At 43.1% G+C, this 27,163-nt stretch overlaps 2 protein-coding genes across 5 annotated transcripts in view; both read left to right on the forward strand.

Moving 5' to 3' along the window:
• The first annotated feature begins 1,779 nt into the window (after window positions 1-1,779).
• Window positions 1,780-16,353, forward strand: kiaa0232 (KIAA0232 ortholog). 2 transcript variants are annotated; one of them, XM_027134231.2, is made up of 8 exons: window positions 1,780-1,932; window positions 6,644-7,185; window positions 7,387-7,527; window positions 8,170-8,239; window positions 8,426-8,528; window positions 8,635-11,983; window positions 12,482-12,590; window positions 12,673-16,353. In XM_027134231.2, the coding sequence occupies exons 2-8, from the start codon at window positions 6,961-6,963 to the stop codon at window positions 12,687-12,689; spliced, it is 4,014 nt and encodes a 1,337-aa protein (XP_026990032.1). In that variant the 5' UTR covers window positions 1,780-1,932; window positions 6,644-6,960; the 3' UTR covers window positions 12,690-16,353. The 2 variants fall into 2 exon arrangements, with proteins under 2 accessions (XP_026990032.1, XP_026990033.1); XM_027134232.2 differs by having other exon boundaries at window positions 8,441-8,528.
• A 1,489-nt stretch (window positions 16,354-17,842) lies between these two features.
• tbc1d14 (TBC1 domain family, member 14) overlaps window positions 17,843-27,163 on the forward strand; it is a 30,922-nt gene continuing 21,601 nt past the window's right edge. For 2 of the 3 annotated variants that reach the window (XM_027134237.2, XM_027134239.2), the window contains exons 1-3: window positions 17,952-18,529; window positions 21,891-22,097; window positions 22,328-22,715. In XM_027134237.2, coding sequence (XP_026990038.1) covers window positions 18,289-18,529; window positions 21,891-22,097; window positions 22,328-22,715 — 836 coding nt within the window. In that variant the 5' untranslated portion in view covers window positions 17,952-18,288. The other variant, XM_027134238.2, reaches the window with a different exon arrangement.

A 27,163-nucleotide genomic window follows, 5' to 3' on the forward strand; every position in this document is an offset into this window, starting at 1 on the left:
ACCAGAATGAAAAGTCCATACTAATGAGGCAGTGACACACCATGAGTGTGTGTGTGTGTGTGTGTATGTGTGTGTGTGTGTGTGTGTGTGTGTGTGTGTGTGTGTGTGTGTGTGTGTGTGTGTGTGTGTGTGTGTGTGTGTGTGTGTGTAAAGGAGGTTCCCCTCACACTTGTATTGATTTGCTTATCTGCAAATAATCCCTGTTCACACATTAACATGTAACTGGGTGACTGCATGACTCATTACACAAAGGGAGGCTGTACTTCAGGATAATAACGTGGATACTTTCTCACTTCTACACTTCTCTTTTATTATTCCAGGCGTCACACCAGATGAACATCGCAGAAACTTCTGATGGAATATATGAAATGTTAACAAAGGTGTCACGGTTATGTCGACTCGCTGTTTGAACCCATCAGCCCCTGAGCTTGACCTTGTTATTACTTAAGATCTGGTTTCTTACAGTCATGCTTCTCAGGATGTTTTACTCTTGAATCCCAAAGACAAATAATCAGAGTTCAGTTACAAGCTCACTGACTGAGTAACGTTGATGATGTCACACTGTCACTCCTGATAATCAGCCTTGATCAGGGGTTTAATCCAATCCACAGACTTTAAAACAATCAGAGATAAGCAAAGGGCGATGAGTTGTTGAGCTTCCAGACGCACAGACACGTCAGAGTGATCAGGGGTAGACGGTATATACAGTACTAGGACAAAATAAAGGAAATAGATGAATACTGATGAGAAACGTTACAGCATCTTGACCACACAGCTGTCTGTGACAACGCCATCGTGTCGGTGATGTAATTAAGTGGATATAAGTATGATTGAATGTGGAAAAAACATCTTTCCCAGCGTCTGCTGGTTTTGACACGTGCATTCTGTCTCCGTGACTCGACGGCTGACATCTTGACATTTTGTTTCCAACTCTTTTAATACATGGTTCTTCTTTATTTCTTTACTTGCTTATTGCTCAAGCACAGTGTTTCCGCTATAAAACTTTAATGGACCTAAAAATTTGATGATAAATTGATTTGATGATTATTTTTTAGCCTTTATTGAGGTAATTAATATATTAATGAAAACTTTAACACTTTTCAGCAGCTCGGAGAAATAAACATTTTAATATGAATTTAGAAATTATAATATGGCAACATAAATAAGCAGACTTTAATTAAACTGGACTGTGATTCGAGTTATATTAAAGCTATTTTATGTTTGAATGTGAGATAAATCATTATTTAGCCCACAAAGATCACAAAGGTGTAAAAAAAAAAAGAGATTTGTGTACAGGATTGTATTGTCCATCCATCCATCCATGCATCTTCTACCACTTATCCGGGGCCGGGACGTGTGGGCAGAAGTCTGAAAATGAAATAGTTAAATAGTGATTAAAACCATAGTAACAAACTCTAATAATATTTATTTTAAAAATATTCTTTTTCATAATGCACAAAGTCAAATAAGGTTGAAATCAATGTTTCTGCATACTTTGTCAATATATACTATATATATGTTTTTTTTTCTTTTTTCTAAAAGTAAAACTACATCCAAAAGTTTTTAGTTTTTACTTCTCTGTACAAGCAACTAACAACAAGCTCTAGTTAATGCTCTGATGCAACCGGACGCGGAGCAATACTTCTGTCATTAGTAGGGCGGTAGCGATTCGTCTTGTTGCCCTGGAGACGGGTAAAAAAGAAGTGCGACGGAAACTAAACTTCAGGTGTCTGCCATCTTGGCTCTAAGTCAGCGTTTGTTTGAACCCACGCGCAGCGTTGTGACTAGATCCAAAATGGCGGCAGTTGCCTTACTACGCGTGATCGAAATAAAAACACGGTCAGAGCTTGAGCTCTGGAGCGGCCGGCAGCGGGAGAGAAGTTACCGCTTCTCCTGCTCCGCTTTCCCCTGATTACACTGAATAAAAGGCAGGTAAGAACGCCGTGTATTTATGCTTATGACTGTTTTAAACGTTTGTTTTTCTCGTGTGACGCGTCTGCGTTGTGACTTGGTTTGGTGCTGTGAATGTTTACGTTCAAATTTAAACGTCTCTTAGATACAAACGTCACTAGCGTTCGTGAGACGTAGTTTAGCTTAGCTTAGCCTAGCCTAGCTTAGCTTGGTTTGTTTCCGTGTGAATTAGCTCGAACCGACTCCCATTGCTGGTGTCGGATCATTTCTGTCATTATTATTATTATTATTGTCATTATTGTTATATTTGATGTAGAATCGGTTCAATTGTGGTGCCGTGACCCGGGTGAATGTGACGGTAGTGAAGGGGTCTGGACTTGGAGGCGGTTACCAGGCCTCGTATGCTAGTATGCTAACTAACTAACTCACTGACCCACTAACTAGCTGACTGACTCACTAACTAGCTGAGAGTGCTGTATAATAATAATAATAATAATAATAATAATAATAATAATAATAAAATACTAAATTATATTACTGATACTAACAATAATATTATATATAATGATATCATAATATAATATATATTATATATATATATATATGTATACATATATATATATATATGTACTAACAATAACATTAAAATGTCACCATAAAACTTGTAAATGTTATGTAGGTGTGTAATTAAGTCTTAATGACAGCTGAGCTGATACTAATGTATTAAACACACTACATGATAAACGTTTTTTTTGTTTTTTTTTAAACACCAATCATTTAAACACAATTAATTTCTACGGAGTTTATTACGTAAGGTGCGTTAATAAAGAATAACTTTTTAATAAATTTGCACATTTAAAGATAATTATCGTAACTTATTATTTAAGCTCGTTCGTAAAGCTTTCCGTGTTTACTAGTGAGCATGGAACAATGTTTTTATGAGATTTGTGTAAAAAAAAAAGTCATTTTGTGCTCTTTTTTTATCATTAAAATGGTTTGTTGTAAGTAACATTTACTATATATGGAAAAAAAAGTGTACGAGAAATATTTTTTTTATTGTTGAGGAACGTAAAGACCGGTTGGTTGAGATGAAACATTACTGACGCCCTGTTCAGAGTGGGTGAGTTTCATACCACGAGGTGTGACTTATTATGGAATTATTTCTGGAGTAGTATAACAGGAAGTTTAGATCCATCAGGAATGTTAGGAATTATTTCACTGGAAAGATTATGCTGTTCTAGTGAACTAGTGTGGCCATGCAACCTACTACAAGCCTGTATAATATCTGCTCCAGGATTTTTTTTGTGAAATTTGTATTGCAACTTAAGTCTACTTTAGTTGCAAGCACAGGATTTTTCTTTTCAACTTGTTCTGGTGAAAGAACCGTGTTCACCTGAATGGAAGACGGATGAATGTGTGTGTTGTGATGGCGTCACGCGATCCGCCTCGATCTGCAAAACAACTTCTCAATGTTAAGATCCTCCCAATATCGATGAGATCGCTTGGCTGTGTTTTTTTTTCATAATTGCACAGTCACAGTCCTGGAGGGACTGAATAAAGAGCAGTACAGTCAGCGTGTGTTTTGTTTATGATTTGGGTTTTTAGCCTGACAAGCTCACATACAGAGATGACTAATCCCAGGTGAGTCAATCTATTACTACAGCCGTTCTCTGACACAAAACTAAACCCCATCCGTATACGTCGGCACGTCGATGAGCACCCTTAGTCTTATTTTGAGAAGTAAAGGCATATGATCAGACACTCGTGTGCCCCAAGTCCAGCTGAGGTCTGGAAAACAGGTTCATCAACACGCTAGAGGTGTGAAATTAGCAAGAAAAATTCTGTGGGTTTGTAGGAACGATTTGGAAAAGGACAAGTGACAAGTGTTTATTAGCACAGCTTACAAGCTGATCTTTCACACTGCAGGTTATTCACAATGTTGTAAGATATGTTTTATACCACATTATCACATGAGCTCAATGTACTGTATACCTTGACTTGTGTGTTAGGTAAGATTAGGCTGTTGTAGGTTTTATATATATATTTATTTATTTATTTCTCCCCAAGCGTTAGGCCTCTAGTGGTTAGGTGAGTTCAGGATCTGAATGGTTTCCCCTCTTCCTGCCTGTGTTCACAGAGCCCTGCCCCAAGTATTTGCAATAGCCAATGGCATTAAAGTTTATTTCTGCTTGTTAACTACACATTGCTATCGAATGTCCCAGAAATGAATGTGACCAGTTCGTGGAGGAATAATGGCATACGTAGTGGAGGCAATTTACCATGTGATGCTGTGTCACCAACTGTACAGTGAAGGGTTTGATTTGAGTCACAGGTCATGACCGCAGTCACAGTGAAGGCAGAAATATTAAAGAGAAACAGCATCATTTGTTTAACTTCACAGTGCATGAAATTGCTAAATGTTTCAGGAAACAGTTCTGCTTGGAAACCAGACAGACAGAGACGTGTCGGCTCTGATGTCATCTAGCGCTTTTAATCCCCTAGATCAGGGCATGAACATGTAAAGCGTACGGCTATAACGTATAGCTATATTTGAGTCGTTAGTGTCATTTTATAGACTGACAGGAGGCAATTTTTGTTGGTTTTTTTTTACACTGCTTGCTCTTTTTCAGCAGCATTTTCTAAACTATATATTTGTCCAATTATGCAGTCCATTCTAGTCCTAATGTCTAGTCTGCCTGTCCAGTGCATTCTAGCCTAGATTTCTTGTCCAGTCTGGTCATCATTTCCAGTACTCTCCGGTAGTTTTGTCCAGTCTACTTATCAAAATTAACCACAAGACATTCACCTGGGTGGAAAACGATATGCTGTAGTGATCAGAAGGTTCCTTCTAGGTGAAGTTTTCAGCTAAACCTGAAGCTTAACAGTAATGCCAGCATTTTTCATTTAAATAATGAATCTTCATGCCAATACAAAAAAAAAAATGCTATTCTAACATTTTTACTAACTGTCCCAGAACCATCACAAGGCATTGTCTTATCTGTCCTGTACTGATAACTGACCCTCACAATTAGACAATTTCTTTTCATTACAACGTGTTGGATTTATTTCTCAATTCCCTCAATTAGCTATGTCATGACTGCACCGCTGTCACGGTCATCGTTTTTTTTCTTCTTCAGAAGTTGAAGCACACTCAGAAAAAGTCACTTGATGGTGGCTTACTCATTTGCATATTAATCGCCTCTTGTCATCACTGGCTTATCAAAGTGCAAATTAGGTTACACGAAGAGAGAGTTTTACTTTTGTTTTTGTATTTTAGATATTTTACAGGGCATCCAAGTTGTGTTTAAGTCTTCATAAACAAAAATGAGCTTTGCACGTTACACAATAGTCAAGGCCAACACCATACCGTTTTCCCAGGGACGGTATAAACATAGGCTTCCGGGTGATTTAAAACGTATTTTGCGTCACTTTCGGGATGATGACTTTGCATGCTTTATAAATTACAATCCACATCCCTATATGTCCTGATTGCTACATGTGTGCTCTAGCCTAGGATATGACACTCATAATTTTTACCCCTTACGTGGTGGAGTGCATTCATTTATGATTCAGCGATAGGAAAAAATGTCACAGAAGAACAGCCAAAAGTATTTTTTATGTCTTTACGTATCTGCTTGCGTAAGAGTAAAAAAAAACACCTTTTGTGAAATAGTTTATGCAAAACACAGCTTGGCTTAAAACCAAGTTGCAGACATGCTTCTGCTTTTCAGGACCAATTCCTCCTCATATAGTTTTTGCTGTTTGGTCCTTTTTAACGTTGAACCCTCGCAGTATTCATCTTATTTCAGTCTTCTGTCTTTTTGGGTGCTGTACTGTATAAGCATTTGGTTTGATCAATCATTAAAGTTACCTGCTAGCCCACTGGCCAAGTAAAAGCTTCAATTTGCTGTTCAGTCCCAAGTAGTTGCCGTGTGTGCTTGCTTGTTTGCCGCATAGCTACAGCATCAATGTGCTTCTGGGTAGTATAAGTTTAAACAAGGCTACAATGAAAACAGTGTTAGTTTTTCAAGTGTTATTTAGGAAGTCCCTTTTTCTGTGTATAGAGCCTGTGGGTCTTCTGTGCAACTCCAAACAAAAGCCAGTCTAGACACTTTCTTCTGAGTGCTATAGGTTGAACAGATACCAGGGTTTCCCGCAGCGCTTTTCAGTTAAGGCGGCCTGCCTAAGCTCGGAAGCCCTACCGCCTTAACTAGGTTGTCCAAAAAAAAAAAAAATCCCGCTGCACAAAAGGCCGTCAAGTGCATCTCGGAGAATAGCGCAGAAGCACCTTACACCGCGAGCGCACACGCGAGCCACACAGCCGAAATGAGAGAAAGACGTGGTCCGTCACTGTCTACAGCCAGTTGATAAAACGCATGTCCGCAAAATTTTGAATGTTGTCTTGCACTTTCTTGTTTATTATTAATTTTATAGTTAGTTTTAAATAAACAATTGTTAAATATAGTACAGAGTCTGTGGTCTATCTCACAAAGAAGTGCCCATCTGCTGCTAAACCCCGCCCACCCGCCGAACCCTAACGCCTTAACTAACAAATTTTCTGCGGGAAACCCTGAGATACGGTTTGTTTTTTCACAGAGGAAGCATGTTATGGCCTTAACCTTCCTGAGGTTGGTAGCTGTGGTATGATCGGGGAGACCTAACTGGTGGTTTGGAATTAGCCAAGATCAAATTTTATGTCTTAAAAAAATAGTAACCTACAATCTTGTTTCAGGTGATTCCGGAGCTGTCCGTCGCCCACCATGAAGATCTCTGAGTGCAAACTGAGCACGCTTTGTGTTCTCCTATAAGCTGCCTGTACTCTTTGAACCATGCCTGAAGATTAGAGCACCTCTACTAGCCACATACCATTTTAAAAATCTGCATGACCCTCCATGTAGGCCTTCTCTCCTCTGTCCCACTGGAGTGAACACCCCTAGTCTTGATTTCCTTCCCTTCCCATTGAGCCCATTCTTTGTTGTCCTCTTGAAGACAAACCGGGACAATGTCCCTGTATTTAAAAATGGCTCCTACATAAAACCCTTCACTCCCATGCGTTCAGTAAGTGGAGACTTGTCCAGTGCTGCCCCTCCCAAGAGTGTGTCGTTGCTGGACTCTCTTTCCCCATTCGATATGTCCCTGCTACAGTCCCTGGGCCCAGTGCAGAGCTGGCTGGGCCAGGAGCTGGAGAAATGTGGCATAGATGCCATGATCTACACCAGATACGTCCTCAGCCTCCTGCTGCACGACAGCTATGACTACGATCTGCAGGACCAGGTATGGTTGTTCTGTCGGTCTAGCAATACATGCTGTTCTATGTTCTGTGCATGTGTGTGTGTTTATTTATTTTTATGAACGTTTTGCTTTAGCCCTGGCTTAGCATTATCTTGTACAGCATAATACGGACCGGGGGTAAGTTCATAGGTAATCGGTATTGGGCTTTAAAAACGTATGTGTTGTATGATCATAACTATGCAGGAGAATGACATCTTCCTGGGTTGGGAGAAGGGAGCCGGCAAAAAATGGGGGAAGAGCAGGAGGAAGGGAGGGACAGACCTAAGTCTGGAGGAGATGAAGAAGCAGGCTGCTGTGCAATGCCTGCGTTCTGCTTCTGATGAAGTAAGAGGTTCTGTTGCTTAAAAAAAACAGCTGTGCAATGGTTTACTTTGTATTATGTTTGTGCTATAACCTGACTTAGCTTGCATTATGAAATCCTGTTTTCATTTAAGTATGGCATGTCTGTCCTAGTTGCATATGCCTCGTAGGTGGAATACGACTAGGAGACGGCTTGTCTGTTCTAGTTGCATATGCCATAACTTTATGGAAACCACTTGTAAAATTAAAGAATGAATCACATCGGGGTGTGTAGCAATCGATGATTATATATATTATATATAATATTCTTAGACTTTGAACTCTTTCTGGTGGAAAAGGGGCACATGTTGCCTCCCTTCAGAGGAGAGTCAAAGAGAACAACAAATTCCAATTGGCCACCTCAAATACCTTTTCTCATGATTGGATATACCTCTCTATGAAGTTCAAGGCTTAACGAGCCACCAAACCAATTGTGTGTTCCAATGAATCAGTGCTAAGTAGTTACAGGTATTCAAATCAACGCCTGCTAATTTTGATCTACTGTTGAGTACTGTTTTTTGCAGTAGTCACGGTAGTCATGCAGTTCATATTTTGTGTGTGCTTGCTTTCCTTCTTTATTTTATTTATTTATTTTTTAATATTTTTTTTCCCTCCTTCCTATCTCAGAACTCTGGAGTTGAAAGTTTAGTTGAGGAGCTTTGCTCCAAGCTCAAGGACATTCAGAACAAACAAAAAGGTTTGTTGCACTTTTTGCTTCCATTTTAAGCTGGGCTTAAGCTTAATTAATCTTTTACAATCTGGGATTTTCAATCTCAAATTCTCTGTTTGACTTTTAAGAATGGCATATTAGTCTTTAATCAACGCTTCATGTGCTTTTTGTTAAAAAAATATATAAAATCCCATTTTAAATGGACTATCATAGTTCATTCTTTTACAGAAAAAGAAAAGCAAACAATAAAGAAGTCAGATGAATCTCGATCACCTGAATTGGCTGAATCACCTTCTTCTAAAGACCAGGTGGAAATGTAAGGAATTACCCAAATTTTGAGAAATTATATTTTTAAAGTGATGTCTTTAAAATCTTAGTCTCTTTTTTTTTTTTTTTTTTCTTTTTTTTTTTTTGTGTTCAAGGTACTATGAAGCCTTTCCACCTCTATCAGAAAAACCTGTTTGTCTGCAAGAGATTATGACCGTGTGGAACAAGGCTAAAGCGAGTGCATATTCCAGCTCCTCATCTGCTGCCCCTCAAACAAGCACAGATACCTCCTCCCCAAAAGACTGCACCAGTGAGGGTGAAGTCATCAAGGACAAAGCAACTGATGCATCAGTTGTCGTCTCCACTACTATGGAGAAGGCTCAGCAAAGACGCAGCAAGAAAGAAAAAGAGAACCGATACCACGGGGGTGCTTCTGGGGCTTGCAACGACCAGGTTGTTTTTCAGAATAAAAGGCACGCCAAACATCGATCTGATTTGGGGCACCGTCCTCGGTCCTGGTCCTCTGGCTCCAGCGAGGGTGGCTCAAGCTCCAGTGGTAACCAAGGTGAGGCAAAGACCTGTAAAGGAGTTCGGATCAGACAGAGGTCTCGTGAGATTAGCAGCAGAAACAAAAGAGGGCGAAACTACAAGCAAGTCAAACTGGCCCTAAAGGCTATTGACAAAGAAGAGCGCAGAAACACAGGTAGCAGTTGCAGTGCCTCCGAAGGCCCTTTGAAGCACCAACAGCACTACACAAAAAAGGGCAAAAAGCCATTAAGGGAGCTTCGAAAAGATCCCAGCTGGGTTGACTTGAAAGAGTCTGGAGGTGAAGCCAATAACAACAGGGAATACATGGAAGAACCCCTTTGGTACACCGAGCCCATATCGGAGTATTTTGTCCCGTTCGGTTGGAGTAAACTGGAGACAAAGTATCGAAGCAAACCAGATTCCCCCAGTGACCTAGCTACAGCCATTAATGTGGACAGTCTGTCAGAGCAAGTACAAGGGATCTGCATTGCCAACACTTCAATTCAAAGGGCGTACCTTGCAGCAGGTACATTCGTGGATGGGCATTTTGTTGAAGTTTCCAGTGAGGCAAACGGGGAAGCCACTGAACTGAATGGGACCTCAAGCTGCCCTCTTCCTGAGGATGGTAAAGATTTAGATGATGAGCATCTGTCTGAATTCACTCACTTCTATGAAGTCGATATATACCAATCCATATTGGATCCCAGTGCCTCAGATGCAGTACAAGAAAGTCGAATCTTAAACATGATTCGGCAAAAGAGCAATGAGCCAAGAGACATTGAGGCAGGGAGTTGTGTAGATTTAGATGGCTTTGACCTGCAGGGGGAAAGTGCAATAAAGGCAGATTTTTTGGGAGCTTCGGGAGATGATGTGATTCTTACGCAAGACATGGAAAACATTGCTCATATGTGGGAGTGCTGCTCATCATCTAGTTCTGAGGAATTGGAAGGAGAAAGTTGTGCAGGTGACTCTCCAGTTAGGCTCTCCCCAATGTTGGGCAGTGTGCCATTTAACCTGAGCAGGTTGTCAGGAACTTATGGTGAGCCCTCTGTCCAGGATGTCACTGGGAGCACGATGGCTCTAAACTCCTGTTTCTCGCTCTTTGAGGTGCAGTGTGATGGCTCTGCTTTCCCCTTTTCTTGCGACTCTCTTGCATCCAGCCGTGAAAATATAGATTCAAGTAGCTTTCTAGATTCTCATGCAAACAAACAGTCTCGCTTGCTAATTTGGACCAAAAATAGTGCCTTTGATGAGAACGAACACTGCTCTAACCTGTCTACACGAACATGCAGTCCATGGTCCCACTCAGAGGAGACGCGCTCAGACATTGAGCAAGTCACTGGCCAAGCAGATGAGTCTTCTCAGTTTGGCAGTGAGGAACTTGGCTGCATAATTCCTCCTGTTCCAACTTCATACCTGGAGGAGGAGTTTTTGGATTTCTTGCAGGAGAGCCCGAGTCACCAGCAAGATAAAATGAGTGCAGGCATAGTGTCCAATCAGACCTTCAACAAGGTATCCAAACTCGAGTCTGTTTGTGGAATAGCTTTAGAGCAGGATGAGGGCAAACAGTACAACTCTGTTTTGTTTCCAGAAGACACCAACCAACAAAATGATGATTACAGCTCAGGAATTATAAAAGATATTTGGATGGCTATTGGAGACCGAGATTGTGTTTTAGCTCTTGAACTGGAGAAAGCAGATGATGACTTGTTTTCAGAGGAGACATCCAGCTATCACTGTGGCTGTCTTGATGGGGAGGTGAAAGAGACCATCGAAAAGAAGGCTGTTCAGCGTTCAGAGTACCACCTTTGGAAGGGTAAGAAGGATGATCAAGGTCTGGCCAAAAATCAAGTCTCCAAGGTGGATGGAGGAGACTATGCAACACCTGCCAGGCCGTGGGATGTTGATTCAGAGAGGGACAGTACATCATTTATTCTTGGAGGAGTGTACGGAGAACTAAAGTCCGTAAGCAGTGACGAGGAGTGGACTGTGGTACAGCCCATCAACACCTGTGAGAACCTGTTGCAGTGTGCCTCAGCTTCCTCGTCTGATGTGGTAACCATTGCAGGGACTGACGTGTTCATGAATACAGGCAGTTGCTTTGCTCCTGGTCATAAGCCTCTGTGGCGCCCTTTGGTGTCCTTTGGACAGAACAGTCAGGCTACCAAAGGGTCGGGGGAAGGACTGAATAAGGGATTTTCTGTTATCTTCCATGAAGATTTACTTGGAACCTGTGGAGGCTATTGTGGAGAGCAGCAAGGACTTGATTATCCATTTTCATCCTTTGATCTCAATAACCCTTTTTCCCAGGTCCTGCATGTGGAATGCTCATTTGAACCAGAAGACATGGCCTCTTTCAGCCCAGGATTCAAGCCAAAGTCCATATTGTGCTCAAACTCTGACAACGAGCCATTCAGTCCAAGCCTATATGGCATCAACCGCACTCAGTACCGGGCCATCCGCATATCCCCAAGAACTCATTTCCGACCGATATCAGCCTCTGAACTTTCTCCTGGCTGTTGTAGTGTGTCGGATGGAGAGTCTGAAAAGGAGGAAATGAGTCTTCCCATTACTGGTCAGTCAGATCTATTTGATAACCCCCAGGCAGACCTCAAACCCCTGGAGGAAGATGCAGAGAGCGAAGGCCCTTACTATGGAAAGTCTGAACTGGAATCTGGTAAATTTTTACCCAGATTAAAGAAGTCGGGCATGGAGAAGAGCGCCCAGACATCACTCGATTCCCAGGAAGGTGGGGGTACAACTCTGACCACTGTCGAGCAGGAGATTTGCTTAGACTGCGAAGTCGCAGGAAAATCCACAGCAGCAGTGTCTGCTGTGAGCTCTCTTGTGGAATTGCCTGTGGATGCATTTCAGAAACCAGAGTCCTGCATAGAAAGGGAGGCCTGTAGGTCTGTTGGTGCAAGCCAGCTTCTGGAATTTGGCAAATCATACAATGTGGTTCAAGATTTGGATGAGGTAAGAACACTGCTGTTGAGTCACAAATATAAGCTCTAGATCCTTTGGGTGTTTAAGCACAACCGAGCGAGAACTGACGTATTATCAGTGTACTTGTTATACCAAAATATATTGGTGTAAATAGGCTTTAGGTTCCAGAACTGCATTGTTGAACACCTTCATTACCTCAGGGATGTAGTTAAAGTAGCGATGTTTCAGTGGAATAAATAACGCAATGCACTTCGCAATCGCCTGGCCCCAGAATTAGTAATTTATGTAATAAAATTACTTTTTAAACTGAGCAGACATTTAGAAAGTACACTCACAATCCTAAATGGCCACTGCATGGCCACTTTGTTATGGGCGTTTATTAGAAAGTTTGAATTATTTTTTTCGTGAATATCTTGTGTTAAGTGACTTGCACAAAGAGCAACATAATCTATGAAAACCTTTTGTTAGTTAGTTTTTATTCTCTAAGCCCCTCTCTGCTTCTGTGTTTATCTGCTTCTTCACGGTCAGTTTCCACTGTTGAGTTTTGGAGAGAGAAGTGTGATGAATAGCCAGCGAGAGGATTGCTGGTGGCAGAATACGCTATGTTCCTCCATCTTTTCCGGATCTCGGTGCACAGGTAAGAGAGCACACCGGCTTGGTTCTGTAAGTTTAAAACCTCTCCCGATTTCTCTTTTCATCACACTGTTTTTGTTTTGCAGAAAGCAGCAACATATGAGTTTGCTGCTGAGCACCGAGTCGCAGAACCGTGCTGAAATTCTTTTCAGCGCTTTTCTTCTTCTGCATTAAACCAGCAGAGGATGATAAGGATGTGGAGAAGCTTCATCAGGACAGAACATCAACACCTCTATTAATCTTTAAGTTTATTCCCTCCGCCCTGGCCAATCCGCCAACTTTCACCCCACGTTCTATAGTCATTAGAAACGTAACCGAAGGGGAACTGTGTGTGATTGCGTGTGAGCGTGTGTGTGTGTGTGTAACAGTGTGTTTGTGCACGCTCAAACTTTATGGATCGGTTTGAAGTGTGTGTGTATTAATCAGCTTTGCCAAAGGCATGTAGGTGATAATGATCCTTAGTTGAGTCAAGTAATCTTTACTTGAACCCCATCTGATAGGTGTGTGTGTGCGCGCGCGCGTGTGTGTTTGTGTGACACTAGCGTCACTCCTTAACAGCAATGACAAAAAAAAATTGTAGCCTGTCGCTTTCTCACACCAGCGGTTTTAAGATTTATTTTCTACTGTTTTGAAGGAGTGACATTTAGTGATGAATCTTCCCCATTCACCGATTTTGAAAAACGTGAGAAAGCATTTTTTTTTCTTTCTTTTTTTTTTCTTCTTTCTCTCCCTCCCCCCTGCAGCGTAGAGCTAATTGTTTGGTTTGTGTTATTGAAAACCGACTTCCCCCATATAAGCATAATATCCTTTTGTGTAACGTATCAGAAGGGGGGGAACCTAAGAAAGTGTGAAAAAAGGTTTTAGTTTCGCAGTTCCTTATTACAGTTTACAGCTTACGCGTAAAAAAAAAAAAAAAGTTATTTTAATAAAACGAAATATTAACGCATATATGAGCTATAGGTGCAACTTGGGTTTGTTTTGGGTTTTTTATGGAGGGACATCTGTAGCAAAAAGAAACGGTACGATCGATGCTTTAAAAACACTCGTGTGACCTTCGGATATTTTGTTGCACGTCAAAATTGTTCCTCGTAAACCAAGCGACACAAAGGTTTCCTGATTTATGTGCATAATTTTTTTTTTCTCTTTTTAAGATCAGAAATTTGTTGCAAAATATAGTGGTTTTAGTTTCTTAGAAAGCTATGAGAGTTGTTTTCTTTTTTTTTCTCAATTTTTTTTTTTTTTTTTAGAAAGCATTTAGTGTAGACTCGCGTGTTTTGGTGTGGGTTGCAGCTTTTCATTTTAAAAAAAGCCGGTGGCATGACGACCCGGTATAGAAATTGTTCGCCATTATAAAAAAAAATATATATATATATATTTATAAATTTAAGCGTTCCTGTTACTGCAAACGTAGCCAATCAGCACGAGATGCAAATTTTACTTCTGTTTTGCACTAAAGTTACGAGGCTGCATTTGTTTATTATTATTATTTTTTCTTCTAAAGTAGAATTTTCTTCTTTTAATAAACAAATAGTTTGTGAAATACTTTCATCATCTGTTTAAACATTTATATAAAATGCATAGGTGGTTTTTGTTTGTGAATTAGCCTCGTAACTCCAGTGCAAAATGTTCAAAATAAAAAAAAAAAGTTTGTTTAAAAAAAAAATAAGTAAAAAGAGAGGGGGGAGAAAGGGCAACTCCGGGTGCGTCTCTGCTGCTCGGCTGTGTTTGTTAACGAGGACATATAGACTTTACACTCTGCGCTTTGTAACTTTCTCTTAGAGGAAAGCTGTGATATTGTTCGAGTTGGTAAAGATTTAAGACGTTTGCTTCGTAAGAACATGTTTATTATAGTCTGTTCTCTTTTTTTTTTCTTCCCATCCTCACATTTACGTGTGCTCCATAGAAAAGTGACACTCGTTAATGCATACAGAGTGAAGACCAGTACATGCACAAACACTACACACACACACGCACACACACACACACACACTTACTACTACTTTATACAGCTTTGGTCTTTATTCCACCTTATTAATGTCTCTCATCTGCCCTCTGAGCCAGACATCTTTAGTTTTATTATTATAATTATTATTAGTTTTTTGTTTTTAACGGATGTTCCAGATCTACAGAGAGTCGCGGATTTCACACGTACGAATCAGAGCGATCCGATCTGTATCACCCGGGCGCTGGTCCGAAAAACTGAGACGTCATCAGACTGTCCGCGGCGACGGTTTGAGTTAACTACACAAACAAACCCGCAAATATCGTTAGATTCCCTGAGGATGAACTCGGTTGTCATCGTTGGCGTGACTTTGTGTCGCAGCTTTTTTTTTTTTTTTGTTCCTCCACGTCTCAGTATGGACTCTTGTTTTTGATGCGTTAGTTCGAAAGAAAGTTTTCAGCCTGACTACTGAATAGAGTTAATCAGCTTGCAGTAACTGTGTGTTTATGACAACATTTATAAACATACCGTTTACATATTTGACCAAAATATGTCTGTGTTTTCAGTGTAGAGAAAACAACGTTTTTATTTGACCCTGTTCAAAACGTTCGGCCTGATCGTGAGTCAGATCTTCAGCCCGGCGCTTCTGATCAGATCAGTGCTCAGCAGATCCATTAACAGCTCCTTTGATTCAAACAGAAGCGTTCCGTCATCACGCTAATTGTGAGCTCTTTGACTACTCCGATATCTGGAAGATCCTAAAACCTGCAGTTTGCTGTGTTGTAGTTTCTGATTGCGCCTCCTGGTGGCTGCGGTACTGTAGTGCACACTATGGACGAAGCACACGTTGTTTTTCTTTCTGGGATATTTTGGGGGGGGAGATAATCGATGAAGAAAATGGATGAATACAGTACGTGAACTCAGTAATTCACACCATATTATTTAACACTCAGATTGACTCGATTTAGTAAAACAGATTTAATTCAGCAGAGACTATCTATTTTACTAACACGCTTCCACAGGTGGTACCTTTTTTTTCTTTCTTTTTTTTTAATGAAAACACTGAGTTGAAAAATAAAGCATTAATTTATTATTATTATTATTATTATTATTATTATTATTTCAGCCTAGACAGCACCTGACATCTGTGAAAAGACAAGTGGGGGGGAGGGCTAGAGTGAAAGATGCATGAGGTCGTTGAGGCTAATATAGTAATTGGACATCACAGTCCCTGATTTGCTTTGCTTTAAACTGCGAAACAAGTTTTAAAACAAACAAAAAAAAAGTGTGTAACTAAGTTTTATTTTCTTTTTTGCTTTTAACTATTGCGTGAATGAATCTATGTGGGTCCTCAAAATAAGAATTTAAAAACAAACAAGCATCAGAAATTGTGTTCAGAGAGACCACAATATAACAGTACGTGTTCCATGTGTGAGATTGGAGTAGTGCGTACTCATGCTAGACTTTGTCCTGCAGCTCTGTTCCATCGTTTATTTTGTGTGTTGAGAGGAAACACTTCCCCAGTGCGAGTCAGGATCGCACTCTTCAAGCACTGAGGCTTCTTCTTTTGTTGGGTTCTCTCTCTCTTTTTTTTTTTTTTTGTGCTCTCTCTCTCTCTCTGTGTTCCTGTTTTATAACTCATCTATGCTGCCCGGTGGGGTTCCATCATCATCATCATCATCATTTCCGACCCGTCTTCATCACCTCAACGCCTCAGTGCAACCGAAACCCCAAACATGGTCACGTTGTTCTAATTCCATGTATAAATCCAACAGAGATTTGCTTCATTGTTGAGTTTCTGAATCTAATAAAGAGATTGAGAACATTTGCTTTCTCGTTTGTTTTTATGAAGCCTCCACTCACTCACTCTCACTCATTTTCTACCGCTTTATCCGAACTACCTCGGGTCACGGGGAGCCTGTGCCTATCTCGGGCGTCATCGGGCATCAAGGCGGAGTTTGCATGTTCTCCCCGTGCCTCTGGGGTTTCCTCCGGGTATGAAGCCTCCAGTTGTGTGAAAAGCTTCATTAGTTACATAAGGAATGAAGGAAAATCCAACATAGTGTTATGTTCAGGGGAAATAATCAGGGATGATGTGGAGCAGCGAAGCTGAGTTACTGTCACAACCTCACTCACTCACTCATTTTCTACCACTTATCCGAACGTCACGGGGAGCCTGTGCCTATCTCAGGCGTCATCAGGCATCGAGGCAGGATACACCCTGGACGTAGTGCCAACCCATCACAGGGCACACACACACACTACGGACAATTTTCCAGAGATGCCAATCAACCTACCATGCATGTCTTTGGACCGGGGGAGGAAACCGGAGTACCTGGAGGAAACCCCCGAGGCACGGGGAGAACATGCAAACTCCACACACACATGGCATAGTTTAGGCAGGAATTGAACCCCCAACCCTGGAGGTGTGAGGTGAACGTGCTAACCACTAAGGCACCGTGCCCCCCCGTCACAACCTGAAGACATTAAAATACTTTTTATCCGTTGACTCATTTAATGTTGAACAAACGTACAAAAATCTGTCTCCTAGCAGCACGAAATAAAAATAAACCTCTCTTACAAAGTGCTGATTTAATTAAACTTACAGAAGTCGTCACCATGTCATAGTTTATGTGGAGCATCTACGTACCGTATCATGTCCTCATGATCGAGTAATACTATAGAAGTGATTAAATGTGACTAGCATGTTAATGTAAAATGTTTAAATGAGTGAACACTCTGTGTGTTGAGTTAGATGTTTAAAAGAATTCCTTTGCTTCAGATCACACCCCAAGCTCCTCATCATGCTCATGTGACTCAGGGATTGGACAGTTGTGTGTTGTAAGAGGAAGTGGCCCAAGGTGTGTTGGGAAACATCACAATTACAGGAGCAACAGGAAGACGTTCAGGGTTGATTTGTACACACACACACACACACACACACACTTCGATGTGCAGGAAATGTTGGCGAGTGTGTGCTGAGAATTGGAATCAGAGTGATAAATTCTATTATTGAGTCATTGACTCTCTTTTATTCATGTTAAATACAGAGAAAAAAAAAAAAACAGCTGAGAGAGTAAAGACCAATCCAGTGAAACTATGTCCCCAAATTCCCAAACATGGTCCTGTTTAAACAAACTGTTTAATCATCTTGTCCCAAATTCCCAATTTTCCAAACTCATAATCTCAAATTCCCAAACAGTACATCCCAAGATCCCAAACACACTACTAAAATTTCCAAATATGACTTTACACATAGATGCAAACCAAGTGGAGCTAAAAGTAATAGTTCCCCGAATCCACGCTGTAATTTCATTCCCTGTCTCACCGTGGACAGGTGCGTTCCCTCTCTGCGCATGCGCAGTCCTGCCGGCTTGGCAAGTATGTAATAAAATGGCGTCGGCCGCAGCGGAGCAGGTAACACGACCTGTTTAATCTACAGCACCGCTTCACTTCTCCATCTACGCTGTGGGGCTGCTGGTGGTGGGGACGTAGACGTGTGGGGCTTTGTTTCTCTTAGCTAAAGTCTCTGAAGTGTGTGTGAGGGTGTGTGTGTGTGTGTGTGTGTGTGTGTGTGTGTGTGTGTGTGTGTGTGTGTGTGTGTGTGTGTGTGTGTGTGTGATGAAGCAGGAACAGAAGTGAAGTTGATAGTAAACGGAAGTGAACTTTACACGCCTCACCGCCTGTATAACGCGTATTAGACCGTTATTAATGTGACGTTACGCGCTTTAGGGCAGTTTTTACTCCTCCTCTTAAGTTCATGCCGGGTTTCTGTTTGTTTGAAGAAAAGCGCCGAGTCCGAGAGGGACAGTGTGTGAGGAAGGTGTTGTCTGTCGATCTTCATCATCTTCATCTTCATCATCCTTATCACCTTCATCATCGGTTTCATCATCATCATGGACAAAAAGGTGCAGATAAGATGTGTAGAAGCGTTATAACGCCACACAACACGGAAGAAGGGATGGACACAGACGACACGAGTAGAAACCCGGATGGAAAAGGTGTGTGTGTGTGTGTGTGTGTGTGTGTGTGTGTGTGTGTGTGTGTGTGTGTGTGTGTGTGTGTGTGTGTGGTAAGGATGAATGTATACGGCAGGTGTTTCATCGTCATAGTGACGTTTTGTGTGTGTGTGTGTGTGTGTGTGTGTGTGTGTGTGTGTGTGTGTGTGTGTGTGTGTGTGAAGGATGAATGGATACGGCAGGTGTTTCATCGTCATAGTGACGTTGTGTGTGTGTGTGTGTGTGTGTGGATGGGAAGGATGAATGGAAACGGCAGGTGTTTCATCGTCTTAGTGACGTTGTGTGTGTGTGTGTGTGTGTGTGTGTGTGTGTAGGGATGTGAGAAACGAATGATATTATTGTACTGAGTCTAAGAGTGTCACGTGCTACAGGTGTGTGATTATTATAGTTAGCTGGGAGGTGAGACAGGTGTGTTGTTACATTGAACACATGGAAGTGAGACAGGTTTGTGATTATTATAGTGAACACATGGAAGTGAGACAGGTTTGTGATTATTACAGTGAAGACAGGGAAGTGAGACAGGTGTGTTATTATAGTGAACACATGGAAGTGAGACAGGTTTGTGATTATTATAGTGAACACAGGGAAGTGAGACAGGTTTGTGATTATTATAGTGAACACAGGGAAGTGAGACAGGTGTGTTATTATAGTGAACACATGGAAGTGAGACAGGTGTGCTATTATTATAGTGAACATATGGACGTGAGACAGGTCTGTGATTATTATAGTGAACATATGGACGTGAGACAGGTCTGTGATTATTATAGTGAACATATGGACGTGAGACAGGTTTGTGGTTATTATAGTGAACACAGGGAAGTGAGACAGGTGTGTTATTATTATAGTGAACACACGGAAGTGAGACAGGTGTGTTATTATTATAGTGAACATATGGAAGTAAGACAGGTTTGTGATTATTACAGTGAAGACAGGGAAGTGAGACAGGTTTGTGATTATTACAGTGAACACATGGAAGTGAGACAGGTCTGTGATTATTATAGTGAACACATGGATGTGAGACAGGTCTGTGATTATTATAGTGAACACATGGAAGTGATACAGGTTTGTGATTATTATAGTGAACACAGGGAAGTGAGACAGGTGTGTGATTATTACAGTGAACACATGGAAGTGAGACAGGTTTGTGATTATTATAGTGAACACAGGGAAGTGAGACAGGTTTGTGATTATTATAGTGAACACAGGGAAGTGAGACAGGTGTGTTATTATAGTGAACACATGGAAGTGAGACAGGTGTGTTATTATTATAGTGAACATATGGACGTGAGACAGGTCTGTGATTATTATAGTGAACATATGGACGTGAGACAGGTCTGTGATTATTATAGTGAACATATGGACGTGAGACAGGTCTGTGATTATTATAGTGAACATATGGACGTGAGACAGGTTTGTGATTATTATAGTGAACACAGGGAAGTGAGACAGGTGTGTTATTATTATAGTGAACACACGGAAGTGAGACCCGGTGTGTTATTATTATAGTGAACATATGGAAGTGAGACAGGTTTGTGATTATTACAGTGAAGACAGGGAAGTGAGACAGGTTTGTGATTATTACAGTGAAGACAGGGAAGTGAGACAGGTTTGTGATTATTATAGTGAAGACAGGGAAGTGAGACAGGTTTGTGATTATTATAGTGAAGACAGGTTTGTGATTATTACAGTGAACACATGGAAGTGAGACAGGTCTGTGATTATTATAGTGAACATATGGAAGTGAGACAGGTTTGTGATTATTATAGTGAAGACAGGGAAGTGAGACAGGTTTGTGATTATTACAGTGAACACATGGAAGTGAGACAGGTCTGTGATTATTATAGTGAACACATGGATGTGAGACAGGTCTGTGATTATTATAGTGAACACAAGGAAGTGAGACAGGTCTGTGATTATTATAGTGAACACATGGAAGTGAGACAGGTTTGTGATTATTATTATAGTGAACACAGGGAAGTTAGAAAGGTCTGTGATTATTATAGTGAACACATGGATGTGAGACAGGTGTGTTGTTATTATTACAGTGAACACATGGAAGTGAGACAGGTTTGTGATTATTATAGTAAACACGGGAAGTGAGACAGGTTTGTGATTATAGTGAACACATGGAAGTGAGACAGGTGTGTTTTTATTACAGTGAACACAGGGAAGTGAGACAGGTTTGTGATCATTATAGTAAACACGGGAAGTGAGACAGGTTTGTGATTATTACAGTGAACACATGGATGTGAGACAGGTTTGTGATTATTACAGTGAACACATGGATGTGAGACAGGTTTGTGATTATTACAGTGAACACATGGATGTGAGACAGGTTTGTGATTATTACAGTGAACACATGGATGTGAGACAGGTTTGTGATTATTACAGTGAACACATGGATGTGAGACAGGTTTGTGATTATTACAGTGAACACATGGATGTGAGACAGGTTTGTGGTTATTACAGTGAACATACTATATGGGTGTGTTTTGGTATTTTCTGCTTCCTAATTTTGAGGCAAATATAAAATATTTGACCAATTTGTTTTCAGACACAACCTCCTTAGAGATGTTGACACTAAACCTCATGTCACACACACACACACACACACACACACACACACACACACACACACACACACACACACACGAGAACTTTTGTGGCTGGTGTGGTCATGTGATATTTATGAAGCTTAGAGATCTCCACAGTGAAAATGCTGAGTACAGCAGTGTAACGTTCACACTGAGTCTTTATCGGGGAGTCTCACACACTCACACACACACACACACACACACACACACACACACACACACACTGTGATGATCTTTACATTCCAGACATTTTTGAGGTTGTTTCTCCTCAGGAGATGACTTGCTGCCCATGTAGGAGATTTATGAGGGTTTAATGTTAATGTGTAATAAATGGCTCATTAATCATTAGCTCTTGGATGGAGCTTCGTGTATGTGACGCAGCAGGTTGTTGTTTACAGTGAGAGGAGTGGAGGTGTGTTTTATTTTTCAGTTCAGACGGATTTCATCACAACAGCTAAACACGGGGCGAGAGCTTAATACCATACAGAAATATGTGTTGAATGAGTGAATAGAAATATCAGGTTTATATACATGCATTTGTGTTATAAAATATAATACATTTATTATGCACAGGGATTATTATTATAATAATAGCCATCACCACAACAATAAATAAATGAATACCGTCATTAATGAAGTCATTAATTGACTGATTGATCTAAAACTAAGGTGAGCTGAATGAAGATGGCTGAGTCGACAGCCTGAGATGTGTCTCCTGTAGGTTTTTACATCAACTGTGTCTCCTGTAGGTTTTTACGCCTCTGAGAACGGCTCTGTCTTCAGCCATCACACTCCAGATCCCATTCGTGGTGTGTGTGTGAGCTCCACGCCACTGTACTGCCACTCCCCCTGCAGCTCCGCCTCTGTGACCAGCACCACCTGTGGTGAGGACGAGCAGAACAGCGTGGAGTCACACGACTCAGGAATCCCCACACTGGAGCTCAGCTCACCTGAGGGTAAGAGCTTCAGACTCTGTGGTGTGTGTGTGTGTGTGAGAGAGAGAGAGAGAGAGTGTGTGTGCGCGTGCGTGTGAGAGTGCGTGTGCGCGCGAGAGAGTGCGTCTTTGCCTCCATCCTGATGAACTCCTTATTTATTTCTAGGCTAGATACTAGGATAGATACTTTTCCATAGTATTTACAGGTTTGGTGTTTTGGGTCTCGATCGGGACTCATTTTGTGTTCCACAGTGACAGAAGAGCCACAGGGTATCGAGCCGTTAAGTCAGAGGCAGCGAGATGCCCCGGCGACGCTGAAGCTAGAAGCAGTAGACGAGGGTGGAGCTTCGAGCCAGGTCAGAGGCGGGGCTTTGGTCTACCGAGACTCCACCTCTGTGTGTAGCACCTCCAGTCTGAGCACGGACTTCTCGGCCACGCTGTCGCTCGGCAATGATGACGCCGCCGGCGACTTTGTGGTGACATCAGACTCGAGTGCCGTCGTCGATTTTCATGATTTTAGCGACTTCTCTCGGTTCCCTCAAGCCACGACCATAAATATCATACAGAGGGATCATCCTCAGCAGCATCACTGTGAGGCAGTGGCAAAGAAAGAGAGTCCGATTGTGAACTTCTTCAACAGGTGCGTGCGTGTGTGTGTGTGTGTGTGTGTGTGAGAGAGAGAGAGAGAGAGAGAGAGAGAGTTTGTGTGTGTTATAGAGAGAGTGTTTGTGTGTGTGAGGGAGAGAGAGAGTTTGTGTGTGTCGTAGAGAGAGTGTGTGTGTGAGAGAGAGAGTTTGTGTGTGTTATAAAGAGAATGTTTGTGTGTGTGAGAGAGAGAGAGAGAGAGAGAGTTTGTGTGTGTTAGAGAGAGTGTCTGTGTGAGTGAGTGTGAGAGAGAGAGTTTGTATGTGTGAGTGTGTGTGTGAGAGAGAGAGAGAGTTTGTGTGTGTTATAGAGAGAGTGTTTGTGAGAGAGAGTGAGAGAGACTTCTGTTATTGGACTTCTGTGCTAGTCACAGTTTGTCCATAACGAACACCATGTTCAAGCATAAGGGTGTCCATCAGTACACATGGCATCAGGACACCCTAGGTCGGAAGTCGATGATCGACTTTGTGGCTGTTTCATCTCACCTCCGGCCGTAGGTCTTGGACACTCGAGTAAAGAGAGGGGCGGAGCTGTCAACTGATCACCACCTGGTGGTGACTTGGATCCGATGGTGGGGGAGGAAGTTGGACAGACTTGGCAGACCCAAACGTACTGTGAGGGTCTGCTGGGAACGTTTGACAGAGTCTCCGGTCAGAGAGATCTTCAACTCCCACCTCCGGCAGAGCTTCAACCAGATCCCGAGGGAGGTTGGAGACATCGAGTCCGAGTGGACCATGTTCTCCACCTCCATTGTCAATGCGGCCACTCGGAGCTGTGGCCGTAAGGTCTCCGGTGCCTGTCGTGGTGGCAATCCCCGAACCCGGTGGTGGACCCCGGAAGTAAGGGATGCTGTCAAGCTGAAGAAGGAGTCCTATCGAGCCTGGTTGGCTCAGGGGACTCCGGAGGCAGCTGATAGGTACCGAAGGGCCAAGTGAGCTTCAGCCCGGGTGGTTACGGAGGCAAAAACTCGGGTCTGGGAGGAGTTCGGTGAGGCCATGGAGAAGGACTAACGGTTGGCCTCGAAGAAATTCTGGCAAACCGTCCGGAGCCTCAGGAGGGGGAAGCAGTGCCCTGCCCACACTGTTTACAGTGGGAGTGGGAATCTGCTGACTTCGACTGGGGACATCCTCGGACGATGGAAGGAATACTTCAAGGTTCTCCTCAACCCCACCGACATGTCTTCCACTGAGGAAGCAGAGGCTGAGGACTCAGTTGTGGACTCGTCGACCCCCAAGCTGAGGTCACTGAGGTAGTTGAGAAGCTCCTCAGTGGTAAGGCACCGGGGGTGGATGAGATCCACCCTGAGTACCTCAAATCTCTGGATGTTGTGGGGCTGTCTTTGTTGACACGCCTCTGCAACATCGCGTGTCGGTTGGGGAGAGTGCCTTTGGACTGGCAGACTGGGGTGTTGGTCCCTCTGTTTAGGAAGGGGGACCGGAGGGTGTGTTCCATCTACAGGGGGATCACACTCCTCAGCCTCCCCGGAAAAGTCTATGCCAGGGTACTGGAGAGGAGAATTCAGCCGATAGTCGAACCTCGGATTCAGGAGGAACAATGTGGGTTTCGTCCCGGTCGTGGAACACTGGACCATCTCTATACCCTCGCCAGGTTGCTGGAGGGTTCATGGGAGTTTGCCCAACCAGTTCACATGTGTTTTGTGGATCTGGAGAAGGCTTTCGACTGTGTCCCTCGTGGTGACCTGTGGGGGGTGCTCTGGGAGTATGGGGTATGGGGCCCTCCGTTAAGGGCTGTCTGGTCCCTATATGACTGGAGCAGGAGTTTGGTTCGCATTGCCGGCAGTAGGTCAGCTTTTGTTCCCGGTGCATGTTGGACTCCGGCAGGGCTGCCCTTTGTCACCGGTCCTGTTCATTACTTATATGGACAGGATTTCTAGGCGCAGTATGGGGCCCGAGGGAGTCCGGTCTGGGGACAACAGGATTTCGTCTCTGCTTTTTGCAGATGATGTTGTCCTGCTGGCTTCCTCAAACCAGGACCTTCAGCGTGCACTGGGACGGTTTGCAGCCGAGTGTGAAGAGGCGGGGATGAGAATCAGCACCTCCAAGTCCGAGGCCATGGTTCTCTGTCGGAAAAGGGTGGCTTGCCCCCTTCAGGTTGATGGAGAGCTCCTGCCTCAAGTGGAGGAGTTTAAGTATCTTGGGGTCTCGTTCACGAGTGAGGGAAGGATGGAGCGGGAGATCAACAGGCGGATTGGTGTATCTTCTGCAGTGATGCGGTCGATATACCGATCTGTTGTGGTGAAGAAAGAGCTGAGCCACAAGGCGAAGCTCTCTATTTACCGGTCGATCTACGTTCCTACCCTCACCCATGGTCATGAGCTTTGGGTCATGACCGAAAGGACGAGATCCCGGGTACAGGCGGCCGAAATGAGTTTCCTCCGCAGGGTGGCTGGGCGCTCCCTTAGAGAGAGGGTGAGGAGCGCGGTCACTCGGGAGGAGCTCAGAGTAGAGCCGCTGCTCCTCCACATCGAGAGGAGTCAGCTGAGGTGGCTCGGGCATCTGTTTCGGATGCCTACTGGACGCCTCCCTGGGGAAGTGTTCCGGGCATGTCCAACCGGGAGGAGGCCCCGGGGAAGACCTAGGACACGCTGGAGGGACTATGTCTCTTGGCTGGCCTGGGAACGCCTCGGTATTCCGCTGGAAGTGCTGGAGGAAGTGTCTGGGGAGAGGGAAGTCTGGGCATCCCTGCTTAGACTGCTGTCCCTGCGACCCGGTAGAAGATGGATGGATGGATTGAGAGAGAGAGAGAGAGATTGTGTGTGTGAGAGAGAGTGTTTGTGTGTGTGTGTGTGTGAGAAAGAGAGAGAGAGAGTGTTTGTGTGTGTGTGAGAGAGAGAGAGAGAGAGAGAGAGAGAGTGTGTGAGTGTGTATGTGTTCAAGGTTCAAGGCTCTTTGTGTACACCACCCACCCCATGTGCAGACATACAGAGGAATGTAAATACCATCTCTTCTCTTTTGCCCAGTAAAATGTAAAAATTTATGGAAAAATCTCTTCTCTTTTGCCCAGTGTTTACATTCTCAGTGCATTATAGAGAGTTTGTAGAATAATATGTCCGATAAGATTAAGTAAAAAATCAGACCCATAAAAACAAACATAGTTTAAAAAAGATTTTGTAGATATAGAAATATAGACTGCTATCTGTATGTACAAGGGAGCCTCTGTCTATCTCCGGCGTCATCGGGCATCGAGGCAGGATACACCCTGGACGGAGTGCCAACCCATCACAGGGCACACACACAGTCCCATTCACTCACACACTACGGACAATTTTCCAGAGATGCCAATCAACCTACCATGCATGTCTTTGGACCAGGGGAGGAAACCGGAGTACCCGGAGGAAACCCCCGAGGCACGGGGAGAACATGCAAACTCCACACACACAAGGCGGAGGCGGGAATCGAACCCCCAACCATGGAGGTGTGAGGCGAACGTGCTATGATGGGGATGGGTCCATGATGGGGATGGGTGGGGTCCTTAAGAATGGAGGCAGCACTCCTGTGGAGTCTGCGATTAATGGTCTGCAGACAGGGCAGTGGTGACCTGATGATCTGCTCAGCAGTCTTCCTCACTCTCATACCACATGGTGATGCAGTTGGTTAAGACCCTCTCAATAACACAGCTCTAGAAGTTGTTGAGGTGGTGTTGAGTGTCCATGTAACCAGCTGGGTGGTGTTGAGTGTCCATGGAAGGTCCTCTTTGATCTGGACCCCAAGGTATTTGAAGCTGCTCACTCTTTCTACTTCAAGCTGAACAGTAGCTGATGAGTTCTCCACACTTTTCTCATGTCCACCATCATCACCTTTGTCTTGTCTGTGTTGAGGGTGAGGTTATAGTCTTCACAAGACTGGCCACCTTCCTCCCGTCGGGCCGCTTCGTCCTCGCCAATGATCCTTTCTCCGCAAATTTCGGGACGATGTTGTCCTCGTGAGACGTGACACAGTCGCATTTGAACAATGTGTAGATGATGGGACCGAGGACACATCCCTGTGGGGTGCCAATGTTTGTTGTCATGGTGGCTAAGGTTCTATTTCCAATCCAGTCCAGAAGCAAGTCGCAGAACGAGTGGGGTAGTCCTAGTGCAGACAGTTTGTAGGTGAGTTTATGGGGGATGGCAGGGCTCCAGACTGCGCCTAAAATAGGCACATTTGCGACTAAAAATATTATTTTGCGATATTAATATTATGATCGCGAAACACGGAAAACGTTTTCATTACAGGAACTAACCGTTTCAAAAAAGAGACCGTGAGAAAACACGGCGATAGTCACAAGCATAAAAATGCTCATGTTATCACGAAGAGTGTACGTGCAGTTTCTCACGCATGCGAACTCCGTGACGAAAAAGAATGGAAGGATCTAAAAATGAAGTTTAACGCAGCTTATATGATCGCATGTGAGGAGCTACCATTCACAAAATTGACCTCTCAG

This window comes from Tachysurus fulvidraco, chromosome 1, assembly GCF_022655615.1.
Source record: "Tachysurus fulvidraco isolate hzauxx_2018 chromosome 1, HZAU_PFXX_2.0, whole genome shotgun sequence".
Taxonomy (NCBI): domain Eukaryota; kingdom Metazoa; phylum Chordata; class Actinopteri; order Siluriformes; family Bagridae; genus Tachysurus; species Tachysurus fulvidraco.